The sequence below is a fragment of the Phalacrocorax aristotelis genome, chromosome 6 (genome assembly GCF_949628215.1).
Source record: "Phalacrocorax aristotelis chromosome 6, bGulAri2.1, whole genome shotgun sequence".
Lineage (NCBI taxonomy): Eukaryota > Metazoa > Chordata > Aves > Suliformes > Phalacrocoracidae > Phalacrocorax > Phalacrocorax aristotelis.
The window spans coordinates 37,256,111-37,272,902 of NC_134281.1; the positions used below are offsets into that span (position 1 = coordinate 37,256,111).

The window sequence follows — 16,792 nt, forward strand, 5'->3', positions numbered from 1 at the left end:
TTGATAAATGGGGCACTGCTGAAGGTAAGGTTATTCTGAACACATCTTCCTGCCTGACACTTGCTAGCTTTGTTGAACAGAAGCCAAGTATACCCACTGCAAGCTGAATTACATATTGTCTAGTTAGTAGGATATACTGCAATAGAAGTGTAAAAGCTGCATTTGCGATATGGTTTTAAAACAGAATAGAAAATGGTAATTCTCTTCTGTTCAAGAATACCAGGAAAAAAGTTTGGTCTAACTTGGCTTTTATTACCTTACGCAAAAGTGGTTTTAAAACCTTATTAGATACTGTATTTATATCCTGCAAAGTCATGAGAAATAGTTCACTTGGTTTCTTCGATACAGGAACATTTAAAGCAGTGCTGTCACACAGGGATTCCTGGTAAATCCACACTTAAAAACCAAATGCCCAAGTTTCCTTTAGAGCTGCAAGGTAGTGTGAGCCTAAAGGTACAGGTATTACATACATTTCCTTAGAGACAAGGGGGCATCACTAGCTTACTAATTATAACATGAACTGGCAGTTCTTCTTTGGTATTCTGTAAATCTTCAAGAATGTTTTATGAGCCTCTAAATACATTAGGACTATTGACATCCTGAAATACTCCATTTTTAATAAGCTACCCTATCACCTGATATAACAGTAAAATTACAAAGATCATATTCGTGAAATCAAACAGATCTCCCTGGCATTCTCTCCAGGCTTATAATAAACATGCCCTTTTAAAATTATATATTAATCTGAAACAATTTTATAGAGCTCTCACTGCATTTAGTCCCGTTACCTGGAAATCCAGTTTCCAGTTACCTGGAAATCTGCATTCCCTGGGAGCATATAATGTAACAGAATTAAAACAGATTATGCAGAAACTGAATGCACAGTAGCCTAACACATGCACTGCCGTACCCTCCTCATCTATAGTTAAAGAAACTTAGCAATGTTGTTAGCAAGATACCGCAAACACAGTTGAAGCAATCTCATGCTTGCATTAATTTTTATTTCAAAAATTTTAGCTGGTAATTTCTTTTATCTTCTACAGACCTAATTAATGTAGAAGATAAAACATACCAGAGAAATATTATTAGGTCTAGGCGTGAAACAGTTAACAGCAGTGCACATGCCAAGGTTTTAATAAGGCTCAACAATAAAAAGCTTCAATCCTCCACTTTCACTAGATTTTGTTGTTGTGGTTTTCCCTTGCTTAGGGCAATCCATCTGTTAATGTTGACTTGCAATACAGTTAAGCTCGTACACGTATAAAAAGCCTAGAACAGCTAACCTAAGCAACAGTAAGCTCAAATGAATATTACAGAGATAGAACAATTCATCTTAGGCAAAGATTAATTGTGCGTGCACACACACGGGTGCGTATGAGCGCACTCCTGTTACTTCTTTTTTTAGGAAAGACTTTCAAAATGCAAATTATAGGAGGGCAAGCTGATCACTACAGTTTGCAATAACATTTAATTATTTATCTTCTGATTAGGTTTTGACAGCTATTTTACATGCTATGATTTGTTTTGATTTACTGTTACTTTTTTTTTTAAAGTCTATTGCCGATCTGGCAAAAAAAAAAAGATACAATAAAACCACTATGACAGCAGTGATAAAGCTTAGTCAATATTCATTGTTAAAACCGGCTCTGCACTGTGACCAGTGCTGGTATTCTCCCTGGGCCAAACTGGCCTTGTTTTCAATAAAACCAGAGAAGTATCCTTTCCCTTGAGCCCTGTTAGGCTGAGGCTGCAGTTGGAACTGTCATCTTCACACAAAAGCAAAGGGGCTGGGTTTTACAAACGCAAAGCCTAATTGGGAGATCTTCATGGCTGTACCCTTGACATTTATTAAAGCCTCATCAACAAAACAGGAAATAACCGTACTAATTAGCAGACCCACATACAAACTACTATTTGTTGGGGTAAAAGCAGATTCACTTTCTATTGAAAAGGAAGCATCCTCCCAGACCCCAAAATCCTGTTATGAACCAATTATTAAAACGATCTTTTACAGTGAAGCAAACTTTCGTATCATTCATAATCTTCCAAAGTAAATTTGTTTTACAGCATCTCAGGTAACTATTTGGCAGTATTTATGGTTAACTGTTTCCAAGGAGTGGAGAATGAAAAGCTCAACACATGCATCTAACATGACATAAAATATAACACCAAATTCTTTATATTTACAAGTTTTTAAATGTTTTGGTATGGAAGAGATAGGAATAAAGCACAGAGCTGCCTTTTGTTTGGAAGCAAGATGACCATTGAAAGCAACCTCTCTCTTTCGTTTGTTGTTTGTTTAGGTTTTGGGGCGATATTCAAATACACTGACATTGCAACTTAATATCTGGTCCTTACTTTAAATGTATGTCAAAGTGCATGAACTGCATGTTAGCACTATCCTTATACTCCTACAGACATTCATGGCACAATTTTAGAAATCTGGGTGGAAAGGTTCATTTGCAGGATAAAGAGTTACAGAAAAAAGGATTAAATCTGACAATAATTGCAATCTGTGAAATTAACTTCTTTTAAACAGCAGATTCAGTACTAGACCAAGCATAGTCTCTCTCATACACATGCACTCATGAATACAAATACATCTTTTTATTTGGATGTAAAGTTTACAATCACCACTTATTCATAAGGAACTTGCATTTATGTCATCTTATTCAAACACTAACCACAAACAAAAATAAAAACAAGAGTAGCAACAGTAGACTATTATTTTTTAGAAATATTTTGGTTTGCTTTTGGGGAGGAGGAAAAATTGGGAGTAACACGAGTGAGAGGTGAAGGAAACGGTGCAAGGGTGGGGTTCTTGGACAATCACCATTTGCTCCTTCCTGCCCACTGGGCTCGCATGACATTTGGGACAAGAGCTGGGGAGATGACAAGGGACCTTCAGTTTGCAGCAGGGCAAAACTGTGGGGCTATTATTTACAAGCTTTGCTAGTAAACAAACCCTATATACATAGATGTGTATGTGTATACACACATACATAAACATACATGTGTATATGTATATATGCAAACAAAACTATGGACAGACATGCACTCCTGTCTTGTTTTAAAACTCAAAGATGACAGGTAGAAACAGCAGCAATGATATTTAAGGATTGAGCAGTATACAGCTGCACAAACACAAAAACGTACCTAAGTTAAATTGCTCTGTCTGAACACAGGCTTTCAAAAGAAATGTTTAATTGTACTAAGGTAAATTATATTCCTTTGTATCCCTAGATTCCTGTACCTAACAGTAGGCAGCACTACCATATCAGTAAATCACCACAGATTCTTTAATAAAAACAGTCTATAAAAATTCACTGACTACAAGAGTACATTTGTGTCATGTGTTTACACAGATACAAAGCATTGTAAATTCACCTATGCTAATCTGTGAATGTTGGCTTATAATGCATGAAAAGCTTTTTAGTACCTGACATTATCAAATTATTGGGGGGGGGGGGGGGGAAGGAAAGTGCTATATTTAAGATGAGAGTTATCTATTAGAAACAAATATTTTAAGAGCCATTCATGTTATTAACGTTAGAGCTCTATACTCATACGTTTAGCATTGTGTATCCTCTCTTCTGATACTCAGTGAAGAAAATCTACTGTGCACAAGTTCCTGAAAGAATGCAGGCACCACAGCTGCCTGTATATAAAAATATACTGAGGGCACATAGTTTAAAACTTTATCACTGGCTTTAAGAGATCATGAAAACACATACAAAGTAAGGCCTCTCTAAATTAAAGCAGAAAGTCTTTGCATTATTTATAACCCTACAAAAAATAATGACTTAATTCAAATGTACAATTTCAACATCATTTAGCAATAATCTGCATCAGCTTTATGTTAAATTTCACAAACTTTACTATGGATAGAAATTAATTCAAAATCAAAATTAAATAGACAATTAAGATTTTTATCATTGCAATATCTAAAGTATAAAACCAAATGTCGTTAGATCAGCTGGACTGAATTTCCATACTTAATTCTCACATGAGGAAGATATATGCATTAAAAGGCCATATACAAACATTCCTTCATGTATTAAAAGCATGCAGTAACAGTATAATGTAAAAATATATACCCACACATTAAAATATGTACATATGCAGGTGTTTACTACCAGAAAAAAAAAGTGCTAGAAAAACTATTTTATTGATATCTTTGAAATAAAACTGTCAAAATGAATCCAAAGACATTACAACACTTGCCAAAGTTGAGAACCTACACCTGTTACTTCAAATCAAGACTAGAAAGGATTAGAGAACAAAGGGACAAGAGATTGGCACCATATTAACTAGCTGAGTTATTATCAAAATAATAAATCATAACTATCTAAGCAAGGTTAAAGGCCATATGACTGACAAATCAATTTATTAGAAATACAAAATTAATGTGCCCCGCTATAAGAAACTAAAAAGGATAGCTTAACGCAGATCTGTGAACAGACCAGAACATATTTGCTCTGAGAAGCTTTTATCAAAAGCAGTATTTAAGAATTAGATCTCAGATACATACTCCTGGTTTTCCCCCTCTCCACAAGGATGAAATACAAATAACGTTTTCCTTCATTCAAGCAGTATAGCAGTATTTCTATAAACATAGCCTTTTGATCACACTATTCAAACACAGATTCACTGATGCATTACTGTATGTGGCAAAAAATTTTCCTTGCATGTATGTGAATAGGAACAGAAGTTTCAGGTGACTTACCTGCGCCAGTCTTCGTTTTTCTGAGTTCACTCTTTTCTCATAATGCAATGTGTAGATGGGACCAGTCTGTATTGCAACCGCGCTGCAAGTTCCATATTCATCCTCACTCTCCTACAACAAAACAGATTTAAATTCCTTTATTTATAATCATTATCTGCAAACGAGCCCTCCATATTATGCATGCAGAATGCATTCAAAATTATCTTGCCACAATCTATTACTGTCATGAAAATACCATCTGTAGTAAGAAAATAAAATCTAGCTTTTCAGGAAGCTGAATTATCAACGTTGTCATTTAAAAGATGAATTGTTCAAATGTCTAGAAAATATTTTTGAAAGTTTTCTTAAAATAGCGTAAAACACATAAAAAATGGTTCCCACTCCCTACAGAAAAATTTTAAGCGGAAACAAAATTTTCAATGGGAAAAGCAGCTGCAAAATACCCAAAACCTCTCTTCTGATATTTCTGCAATGTTGCTTTTGCAAAATGAAACCATTCCTTCATTTTTAAACATTGCCATTGTCCACGTACCTTAAGAAACCAAAACAGACAACTACACCTTCTGAAATACACTGCACTGCAAGACTCTCCCATCTCAAATTCTCAGCTTGAAGCAAAGGCTTCGACTGTGCTATCAAAGCAATCAACTTTATGAAAACATACATCCTGTTAATGTATCTTTGAAGACCTCTGTTGTTCTATGATAAAATATGCAAACAATAAAGAGATTATTCAGTGGATGCATAGAATGACAGATAGTTGCCAGAGGGCTCGTTATGAAAAATGTATTGTTGAACAAAGGGCTAAGCATATTTCAAAAGTCATTAAAAACACAAATCTCATGTGATTTGTAATGTATTAGCTTCAAACTGATACAGGAAGCAAGGTAAGAAAGTAAAAAGTGTACTACATACCTTGTGTTTTAACTTACTCTTCACTTCTTTTATTCCTTGCCTTGCCTGATGTTTTGCCTAGAAAAATAAAAGGACTTAAGTAGCTCTGCAAGACACTGACTGCAGTCATGAAACGTGCTTTATGATGCCATACTTATTTTACCTTTTTTTTTAAGCACCTGGTGGTATAAAGAAGGACAATAACCTTTATCACAAATTTCACACATGCACTGTCAGTATATTTTACATATTCGTGCTTTGTCCATATATTTAAGGGTTTATTTCAGTACACGCATGCCAATGCTGTGAAAACATACATACTCAAAAATTCTCCAGTATTACTAAGGACAGGCTAAAGATGGTTGTATACATCACTCCTTTATTTGAAATGGTCCTTTAAATTTAAAAGGGTATTTTAGCAGTAAGGCATGTTGGAAAATTGTTAAGATTTTCAAGATGACTGCTACAGTGTTCCAGTCTGGCAACTTGCAGGGCAACATCAATCTTAAGAGAAATGAAGTGATTTCATATGCAGATGGAGATTTTGCCCAGTGTTGCTGAACAGCATAGGGCTGCTATTTAGGGGAGAATTCTGTATGTATTAAAATAAGCAGCTAAGGATCACTGTTGCGTAGAAAACAGAGCCAAGAATTTTCTTCAATAGAGAAGTGAATTATCGATATAGAATACAATGTACTTATGCTAAATAAAAAGGGGGGGCCGGGAGGTGGGGTGGAAAAAAAGAAAAGATGGGGGGAGGAAGGGAGGACCGAAACCCCTAACCCTAATAGAAGAAAGGGTATTTTTCTTATATGAATATAGGGAAAAACTATGAAAGTTTTCAAGGTTGTCTTGAAAACAGGACCTTTAAAAATATATTTAAGGGCATAAATATGTGGAAACCACCTCTTTTTCTATGGTCTTCTATACATGGAAATTCAGAAAAAGAAAATCATTTTATTGAATCAAGAGGTCAGAGAGTCTTTTTGATCCTTAAATCATACATCTATAAGCTCAATAACAGCACAATGGGGTGCCATGTAGCAGATGCTAACCCGAGAGCCACTTTAAACTTTCCAGATCATGCTCACAGCATTTGGATGAATTTTGGAGTGCTTTGTTCTAACTCTGAGGGATGGTACCAAGCACATTACTCAAGGCTACCAATCAGTTATCTAGCAATTAAGAAATGCATATTTCATTTCTCTAGTAGTAGGCTCCATAAAAGGCATAAGTAGTTAAATGGTGTATAAATATGAATACCTTATACACACAGATCCTCACAAAATTTAGCAGTGTTTCCTGAACAGAAGTTCACTTTGAAGAACCTTTATTACCAAGGACATAATCATCAAAACTGAAGTCTGGGAGAAGATCATGTAACTACAGTCTAAGCTAGCGTAAACTGAAGAGGGTTAATTTGTAGATAACCTATTAATGAACCATTTTGTAAATTATAAATGAGTTAATGAATATGAAGTACATTTATTTACCTGTTTCTCTCCATGACTGCTGTGTTTTTTGACTGATGTAAAATTAAAATTTCTGTTTGAAAACTTTACTTAAAATACACTAGCTTAGACTGATGTACTGATTTATTCAGGACTACTTATTATGCACCCAACTAGCGTAACATTTGAAAAAGCAAAAAGGAAGCCAAAAGTCTTTTGCCATATATTAAAAATGCAACATTAAAATCCATCCCATTTCATTTTATACTACTGCTGTTTTTTCATACTGGACGATACAATATAATTTCACATGCTTTATTGGTTAGGCAGTCTTTCGAAACAAGATCTCTTAAGCTCAAAAGTAAAAGCATTAAACCCAGTTAAACATGAATATTCTAGTATCATCTTTAAGAGAGCAGATGATAGAAAAACTTGCACACGTTACCGATGCTTTACCACATCTTTTCAGTAGTGCGGCACTTAGTGCCAAAGTGAAACTGCATCTAAGGCAGGACTCCATTTGTCTAGCATGAACTGGATCTGTCCTGAATAGAGGAGATCTCTACATCATAGTATCATTATATACTATGTTACAATATACTATAACACTATCTTTATATTACGTATAAATGTAACATTTACAAAATGTTCTACACTCATGGTAACCACGCAATGCCTGCGTTGTGTTATGGGACCTTAGTGTAAATGAGATTTCTATTTTCAGAGTCTGTATTTTAATCATGTTGTCACCAGGTTAGGAAGACTTTACAGCTGTGTATCAAATATCTAAATGATATTCAAATAAGCTTCTAGTATGTATTATGACTGAAAAACCAGCACACTAATGCTTTGAAAAATGTCTGCTGTTATGTAAAAGCTGTATTGAAGACTCTGAAACAACTCTAAATCTTAGTGCTATATAAGAAAACAAATGAAGCTAAAAACGTTCTACAGGCTGAAGTGTTTTTCTGCAACACATGTATAAAATACTTAGGTTTTTAAGTATTCAGGAAGAATGAGAGGTTGTAGAAAGTTGCGGTATTTTTATGTATTATTTATTTGAAAGAGATGATCTTACAAATTTATATGCTGTTTTCACAGCCGGAGTAGCTTTGGTCATTGCTGTGTTGATCAGTGCACCGCCTTTCTGAAATATACAGAAAATGTATTTTAGAACATTTTAGCACAAGTCAAACCTTCAGACAACAGCAAGGCAAAATAAAGAGTGTGCTGTAAAGAAATAAAAATCTTCATTTTAAATCGGCAAGAATAACCACAGCTGTGTTTCCTCCCCAACCTGCTGTCTGCAGCTACACAAGGGTTACAGTACATCATTATCATAGCTGACACATTTATCAATGCATTCTAACAGAATGATGTATTTTCATTCTTCATTCATTGTTACCATTTCAAAATCAATTCAGAAGTTATGGCTATTTTTCATGTGTTCCTATCATATTTATTATGCAACTAAAAAAAACACTTTGACCTGACAGAAAGAACTCTCTCATTTAATGACACAAGAATTCTTTTCATCTAAAATAATATATTTTACTAATCCTGCAGAATAACAAGGTTATACCAAGAGTCTTCTGCTAGGCAAACTGCACAAATCCATAGTAATGAAATTGCTATTTACTCGAAGTGATGAACTTTGTACCAAATTGTACTGTCGCACCTAATTCACAGTTATGGAACGTAACATGATACAGAAAGCAGTGAAATCCCTGACTGTACAGACAGAAAAACCTGGTACATTTTGTCATTGGTTTTGCATATCGGACTTTTTTTTTTTTAATCTTCAAGGAAAAAACCCACATAATTATTGCACGTACCATAGATGTTATTTATTATAGAATGTACTTATATTTTCCTTGCAAATGAATGAACATTACATACATGTAAGGAAAAGGACAAAGATTTAAAGAACAGGATGGCCACTGTAATTACTTAACCAAGTTTATACCTTCACTGTATGCATCCACTGCTGATAAGATCTTGAATTTCCTGAAATAAAAATGTAAAATGCAACACAATCAAACATACATTCAATATTTTAAATGTTTCAACCCCCCTCACAGTCTGCAAAAAAATTTCCGTTAGAGGATTATTCATTAATTTCATTCTTCCCAGATAGACGAGGAATGTAAAGATAAGAATATGTGTACACTAAGAAAACACACCTAGGTATCTCTTATTTCATGTTTTCTATTTCCTTTGCAAAAGCGTATCTTTTCACCACACAGAGTTTTTAATTCCAACTGAGGTAGAAAGATAAATTAAAACTATGATAAGGTTACATAATGCTAAGAAGTCTAAAAAGAAAAACACCAACTTGAAGGAAATAATAATATATAATGAATTGCATTCAAGCATAATGATCCCACTGGGCAAACTTTCATGTACAAAAATGACATGGACTGCAGATGGTACCATCCCAAGGAAAAAGAATGAGAGAGAAGTATAAGGATTATGGCACAACTATATACTCCTGTGCAGGAAAAATCCTTTTAAATTAACAACTATAACTCCTTTCTTTCATAAAGGAAAACCTCTAAAAGGCAAGTCAGACGTAGCAGCTTCTCTGGCCATGAAGGACAGAGTTAAATTCTCCCATGGTCTCGATGAGAAAATGAATACTAATCCCCAAAGGTGCTTCAGCTGAACACCAAAGTTTGGGTCCCTGATCTCTGAGAAAGTTTTAGAGTACATCGGTCACTTGACTACTCTGGTACTGTGAGCTGTTACTAAAACCAGACAAGATATTCACATTGATAAGAACGCTGAAGTTTCAAACAGAGAGTTTATCCATTTTGGGAGGACCATGCTGATATACCCTTGATGTTACAGACTTTTAACATGAGTTCTCAAAACTTCTTAGGCTTGGCAATAATCAATTAACTAAGGCCTGGGTGGAATTGTTGCATTGGCTAGTGGAAAGTCAAAACACTCTCCTGGAACATGGCTGAGAACTAACTGGATCATTGTAAAAGGTATTTCTCAATAAGGTGAAAAAATTGAGCTGTTTATACTTGTATCAGGTGCTTTCACCCACTCCACTAAATTCTGTATAAGCAACTTTGAGGCAGCCAAACCCTCAGGAATGATGGCACAAGTGAAAGCAGTGCCCACTTAGAAAGGAGAGAACCTGATTATCATTATGGTCCTACCTCTAGTAACAACAGCGAAGAGCAACCTAAAGCAAAAATGTCTCATTTTTCACTTCTTCAGTCTGGCTTCCTGGAACTACCAGAGAAGGTAGCATGCAAATAACATGGAATAAGGTGAAATTTAACCACTGCTAGTGTGTTAATGACATTTCAATGAACCCAAAGTACTTTCTCTAACATGACATCTCAAAACTTCAAATTCTTATTAAAATATTCATATATATCATCTGGTTTGTGGTGCCCTTAACAACAGTGACTCTTTCCACATCTAAGCCTTCTCTGTCACAGCCTATGACTTAAGCAATTACTAGAGACAGTAAATAAGATCACAGAAAATCACCAGGTGGATTAACTCTCTTCTGGTTGTGTAGAGAGACTTCAGGGAAGGCAATGAAGAAAACAGATAAATAGTATTCTACAGAAAAGGCCACATTATCACTGCATACCCTCAGCTAGAGTTGAACCTTCTGGAAGTCTAGCAAGAAAACACTGACTCCTTAAAATAAATTATTATTAAGAGAGGTTCAAAGGTTTTCACTTTTCCAGTTTTCAGTCCAAAAAAAAGACTTCTGTAGTAAAATTCATGTGATGACAAATTACTTTGATGGAAATATTCTACCAGAAATCCAAGTCCTAAGCCAATCAGTCATCACTATATTCTTGTATTGAAAGTTACATAAAAGTCTTGAGAACTAACACTTCCACAAAATAACACATGTAACAGAAAATAAAATTTTAAGTATAAAGTGCAAACTGCAATGAAGATGACTGACAAATTTATTTTCACATATAGACACAGGGAAATAAGTTTTGATAATTTTACTGGGGAAAAAATAAATCACAAAAAATAATGAAATCTAAATTTTATTCTCCAATTTCCAGTTTAATTTTCTGTGCTGGTTTAGTTATGCTTGCATATGTGGAAAAATGCAAATTAAGGAGATTATGTAAAAAAACACTTTCCATTTCATTCAGTAATTTATAAACTATACTCTCTAGCTAAGAATATGTTCAGCTGTCCTTTTAACAGCTTGTAGCTTACACTAACTTTGTGTGACTTTCCTGAAGGCTGGGTTTCACCTGTTTTCTTTTAAACCTTGGGCTTCCTGATAAAGTTGATGGGAGTTAACTCTGCAAAGAGATCATAGTTCTACCCCATTAGCATCACAAAATGTCACCTTCAATTGCATACATATTGTTAGCCCTGCACTTCATAACGATAATGAGACAGCAGTTATGTAAATACTGAATATGTGCCCTAAGCAATTTGTCCACAACCTGGCAATATACAGCTTGCCTGACTTGAAAAGTAAGCACACAGTGCAATGTACCCGAGAACTCCTAGCAAAGCCAAGCATTCCCTCCTGAGCAGAGCCAGGTGAGATGTGGTTCACAGGCTGCCAGCACGCAGCCAAAAACAAGCTTCACCTAACTTCTACTGCAGTTTTCTTGAAGCCTCTTGACCCCCTAACTGCAGTCAGTGAACGAACTCTGAATACTGACACCACCTATCTGAATAATGGATGCTCAATGCCTCAGATCTGTTTACAGAGCAGCATAAGTTACCCTGGAAAGGTAGAGAAGATGTAAATCTCTGTAGAGCTAACCGCACTTTAATCAAGAAAAACAAAAAATAAATTGTGTGCTAGATCATAGCAGGAGACACAGAGGGCAGGAGAAGCAAGAGAAAATATTAAACAAAAGGACTATGTATTCTGAGAATAAAAAAGGTATTTTACAGAAGGTGTAGACGGCTCTGCGCCACTCGATCATTTCTCCGTGGGGGCCAAATCCTCTCCTCTGTAAATATGCCGATTTAAGGGTAGTCTTGCAACAGAAGACTGTCTAAAGCTACCATATGCAACTCAGAGGATTTGTTCAAACCACATAGCCTCCATTGACTGAGAAGGCTTCTACACCACTTTAAAGACCATAAAACAGTGCTTGTGCTGTGTCATGCACATTTTGAGCCAATATTTTGATAGCAGATATGATACCTCAAATAACAATATAGCTGTAATAAATGTCTAACAGGAAAGCAATCAATAATCCTGTAATATTCAGCAACAGAATTAGCACACACTCTCCTCTAGGGGTTAACTTTGTAAGGCAGTTAATGTGAAAAGTGCTATAACAATTGTCAGTGAACATAACTGAGGGAAACAACACAAGGAATAATATTTTTATTTATTAAGAAGGGAAACTTTCAATGTTCCTTCTGAGATAATATACAAACGTTAAATTCTTCCCTTCTTTTTTAGAGTAACACATTTGCTGGAGAAAGCAAATTTCTCTTAAAAAAAAAAAACAGGAAATCACTCTGATTTCCACACTGCAGAAATAATTAGATGTGAAAAAAGTGTTTTAAGAAAACATTATATCAAAAAAGTTCAGCAGCACAGATTTTAAAATTATTTTAAAAATACAGTGTACTTATACTGTATCACATCATGTAAACATGCAGTTAAAAATGTAAACAATATAGGAATATTTAATCATATATTGAAATATAAATATTATTTTACTGGATTAAAACAACACATCCTCATTTAATATACTGACATAACTAGATAGATGACAGTATGTGTCCCAGCACTGATTTGTTAAAGCTAAAACCCTTCCAAAAATGAATGGCTACAATGAAGCAGTAACAAGATTAATGACTTCCTAAAATTTACAGGACATCCTGAGAACACCATCATGTTGAACAGCTCCCAAAGAAGCATCATCAGTGAGCACACTCAAATTAGTTCTGTACCTCCGCAAAAGCCTCCTGCTGTGATTTCTTCTTCAAAAACATCGGAGAACCCTCTTCCTGCATTTAATTTTAAGAGTCGACCATCAATAAACTGGAAAAAAAAAAAAACCATAACATTTTGTTGGCCCTTCTATTGCTATACAATGTTAGAGTTTTCAGTGTGTACATTACAATGGAATATAGATGTTCAAGACAACATACGGCTTATGGATAATATATTGTTTTTAGATGGATTTTGCAAGAGCAGTTGCAACAATGAGCAGCAAAAATACCATAGCATTTTATATGATTCAAGTAAGTTATATGTATTATGCAAAATTTACAAATAGATTTGTAAAACGTTATAGTCAATGAAATTACACATCAGTTTGTTCAAAAATATTTAAAAAGGCTTTCAAGCTTTTCTTCCTTTTCTAATGGCATGAAAATATATTATTTTATTTCCTTACAAATGGTAACTTCAGATTTGTAATCATAATTAAATAAAGATCACTGAGATGCTCCCTGATGTTCTGTTTTGAAATCTTAAGTCTACTTCGTATCATCAACAAAAGAACATAAACAAACTGCCCTATGGTATCCCTTTCTGGTCATGCATCAATGTGTCCAAAGTAGAACTTGTTGTGCACAGAAGGTACCTTTAGAACAACTCGAAACATTTCACCACACCCAGTTCAAAGAAACAATAAGCTTCGTCTACTTGAGGTCCATTAAAAGTTGTATGTGTTTTTGACACGAAAAATGACCCTAAAAGGACAGTATGTGGAAGGGAAATTGTAGCAAAATCATCCACGCAGAAAAAGCAGAGGAAGGTTGTGGCTTGGTTTCAGAAACGGTGGTAGCAGCAGGTTGGATTTGACCAGCAGTGTGCAAATTGGCTCAAAGCACGTTTCATCTAAGCGTACGGAATGTTACGCATAAGGTCCCAAAACAAAGTGACGTACCATGCCAAGGCAGACCCCTAAAGCCCTCTCCGCCTGAGCAAGCACAGTTCAGGGTCGACACCACTGTATTTTTAAGTTCCAAGGCATCTGTTTGCCCTTTTTTTAACCACTTAGTTGCATCTACAGATGCATATTGCAACAGTCGTCCTTATGCAGAGGTTACAGCTGCATGAGCACATGGATTTCCATTCACGTATAAGCATATATAGAAAGACTGAAATGATCCAAATATGTCAGGAAAAGTCAAAGTAAGATAACTAATGAGTAAGCCTTTCAGAATGAATGAATACATTCTTTTCAAGAATTAAGAAACTTCAAAGAGTTACAACAAGCACATTCTTAAAGGTTTAAAATGCTTTCAAGAACCAACCTCTCCCTTTTTGTTTTGAATAGGCTAAATCAGGACTGAGAGATAAAGTGAGAAAGTACTTTTCCAATTATACACTGTTCATCTTTTAACAAGAATTATGAGTTATTCACTGGTAGTAAACCGTACATAGGAACTACCCAAAATTAATTATTTGGCTATATCGTTTTTTACCACAGATTATCCAAACAGTGTCAGTGACAATCTAATGCTTGTCAATGAACAGACTAGTGACATGAAACAAATTACTTTCTCAGAGTACAAAAATTCCAGCAGCAAGAATAAAGCAAGCACGAAGATAACCATTACTTTCTTGTCTGAATTCCTTCTTATTTTTTCATTTTACTCCAAGCTGGCTTTTTTCCAAATAGGTTGGTTCATGGTCAGACCACTATGGGATCACTGGACTATTTCACAGTAAGAAAAAGAGATAAGAGCATCTTTAGCTACTGCTGTGGGGAAAAAAAAAAAGAAAAAAAACACCAAAAAAAACCCCAAAACCCAAACCCACGCCAAACCAACCCCTCGCCCCCATTCCCAGCCTTTGAACTGTAAGACATTATCTCTTTTGGGAACGTTATGAATTCATTCCATACTATAAACTAACACACGATTTATGGACATTCTCATCATTTGGTAAAATCCTATCAACAGAAGGCTGAGACACCGACTGAATTTTAGTTTTTAGAGGATCACTCCAACTGAGTATTTAATGTAAATCCTGACGAACAGAATGGTTAGCAAAAAGATATTGGAGACATTATTTAAAGGAAATGATTAGTTTGCAGTAGTTATTACTTTTAAGTAATCTACTGTTAATGGTTGCACTTAAATGCTAAATTAAAAGAATAGCACATGGAATCACACATACACTTTATGGTTCTCTCCTCCCATTTTTCAAACCCACACTCTCTCAAAAAATCTCAGCCTGCTATTTCAAGAGATACATTCACTTTGAGATCCAGAAAGCCCTTGGTTGACTAACATTTTCAATGAAAAATTAGTAATTCCATTGCCGCTCTTGGATTTTAAGCTGACTAAAGGCAGAACTACCATATTCCTTAAATTATTTTGAATTCTAAAACCAAAATATAGACCATATCCACTTCAGAAAATCTTGTTGCACAGGTGACAGAGGACGAGAGATGATGGTTGTGAGCTAAATCCAATCATTTATTTAGGCAAGAGTAAGAATTCCAAGTCAATTCACCCATCATTAAAAACAAAAAGTTGGGAGAAGCAAAGAAAACATCATAAAAGTGATTTCCACACAATAGTAGCTGAATAGCTTGCAAGAAGCGAGCTCAACTCAAAGCTTGTAAATAAAAATTGAAATTACTAGTAATTTGCAAAGACTTACGATTCTTCAATTCTTAATCCTGCATTCATTATTTATTTTTCTGGTTAGCACTTTCCACCATTTTAGAAGCAAATCCCAGTAAAAGTTGCAGATTACATTACTTATACAATTACAGTATTTAACGAGATAGTCTAGCATTAGGCTTCATGCTAGTTCTAAGAATGAATTCATATTCATTTTCCCTGGACACTCATCAGAAGTATTTGACATATAAGATGCGACTATTAATTGCTTATGTTTGCCGCTTGAAAAATGGGTTAGCTACCTTCCATGTTACCCTAATTAAAGGGGAGCCTTTCTAAGGCTCAGAAAAAGCTAAAAAATCAGATAGCATACATAACAATAAAAATATCAAAGACGTGGAAAAAACCAGTGAGAAAATAAGTAAATAAGTACAGTCTAAGTGAACAGACATTTGATGTGAAGAAAAACTGTCATATACAAAATATTTATCGGAAATAAGAATTTTTAATATATAAATGTTATTTTCTTGTTAGGAAACATTTTTATAATATTAAATAACTTAATAGCTTAAGAATAATGATAACCAGGGTTTTTAAAATTAAATCTAATCAGGGCAGAAGACAGCTTTAGATAACTAAAGCCAGCAAATTGCAGCAAATTGAACTTCACGCATTCCTGTAGTCGTGATCCATATCAGGGTATCTATCATAAATTACTTCTATGAATTCCTGGAAAATCTATGTTTTGCATAAACAATTTGATGTATTCTGTTTCAGAGCAATATAAACAGTCCTTTCAACTTCCAAATATGTTATCAACCTGATTTAAAAGGCATCTCCATAAATTATAAGTCCGAGAAAACGGTTTGAGGCTAAAAGATAATCTAGGCATGGTCCCCACCAAAAATATCCTGTCTCAATTTTCAGTAAAGATGCTGAATAAGTGAACAAAAATACAAGTGTTAATGAAAATAAGATCCAGAAATGGACATTATAATACCTGAGGAATAAAACTTGAGTCAAAACCCCCCTAGATTCACCTCTGTTACATGATTCTAAGGAACCAGCAAGTAAAAAAATTTTATGACTCTATTAAGGTAAAGGAAACACAGCTGAAGTGAAGAATAACAGTACCATTACTTAAAAAAGAAAGGATATG

The 16,792-nt window shown here is 34.8% G+C and overlaps 1 protein-coding gene across 4 annotated transcripts in view; it reads right to left on the reverse strand.

Moving 5' to 3' along the window:
* Positions 1 to 16,792, reverse strand: part of DENND1B (DENN domain containing 1B) — a 169,885-nt gene that overhangs the window by 13,936 nt on the left and 139,157 nt on the right. For all 4 annotated transcript variants that reach the window (XM_075097220.1, XM_075097222.1, XM_075097221.1 and 1 more), the window contains 5 exons: positions 13,000 to 13,090; positions 9,038 to 9,078; positions 8,150 to 8,218; positions 5,642 to 5,698; positions 4,727 to 4,837 (listed from right to left, as the gene is read on the reverse strand). In XM_075097220.1, the coding sequence (XP_074953321.1) occupies positions 4,727 to 4,837; positions 5,642 to 5,698; positions 8,150 to 8,218; positions 9,038 to 9,078; positions 13,000 to 13,090 (369 nt within the window). The remainder of the gene's footprint in view (positions 1 to 4,726; positions 4,838 to 5,641; positions 5,699 to 8,149; positions 8,219 to 9,037; positions 9,079 to 12,999; positions 13,091 to 16,792) is intronic.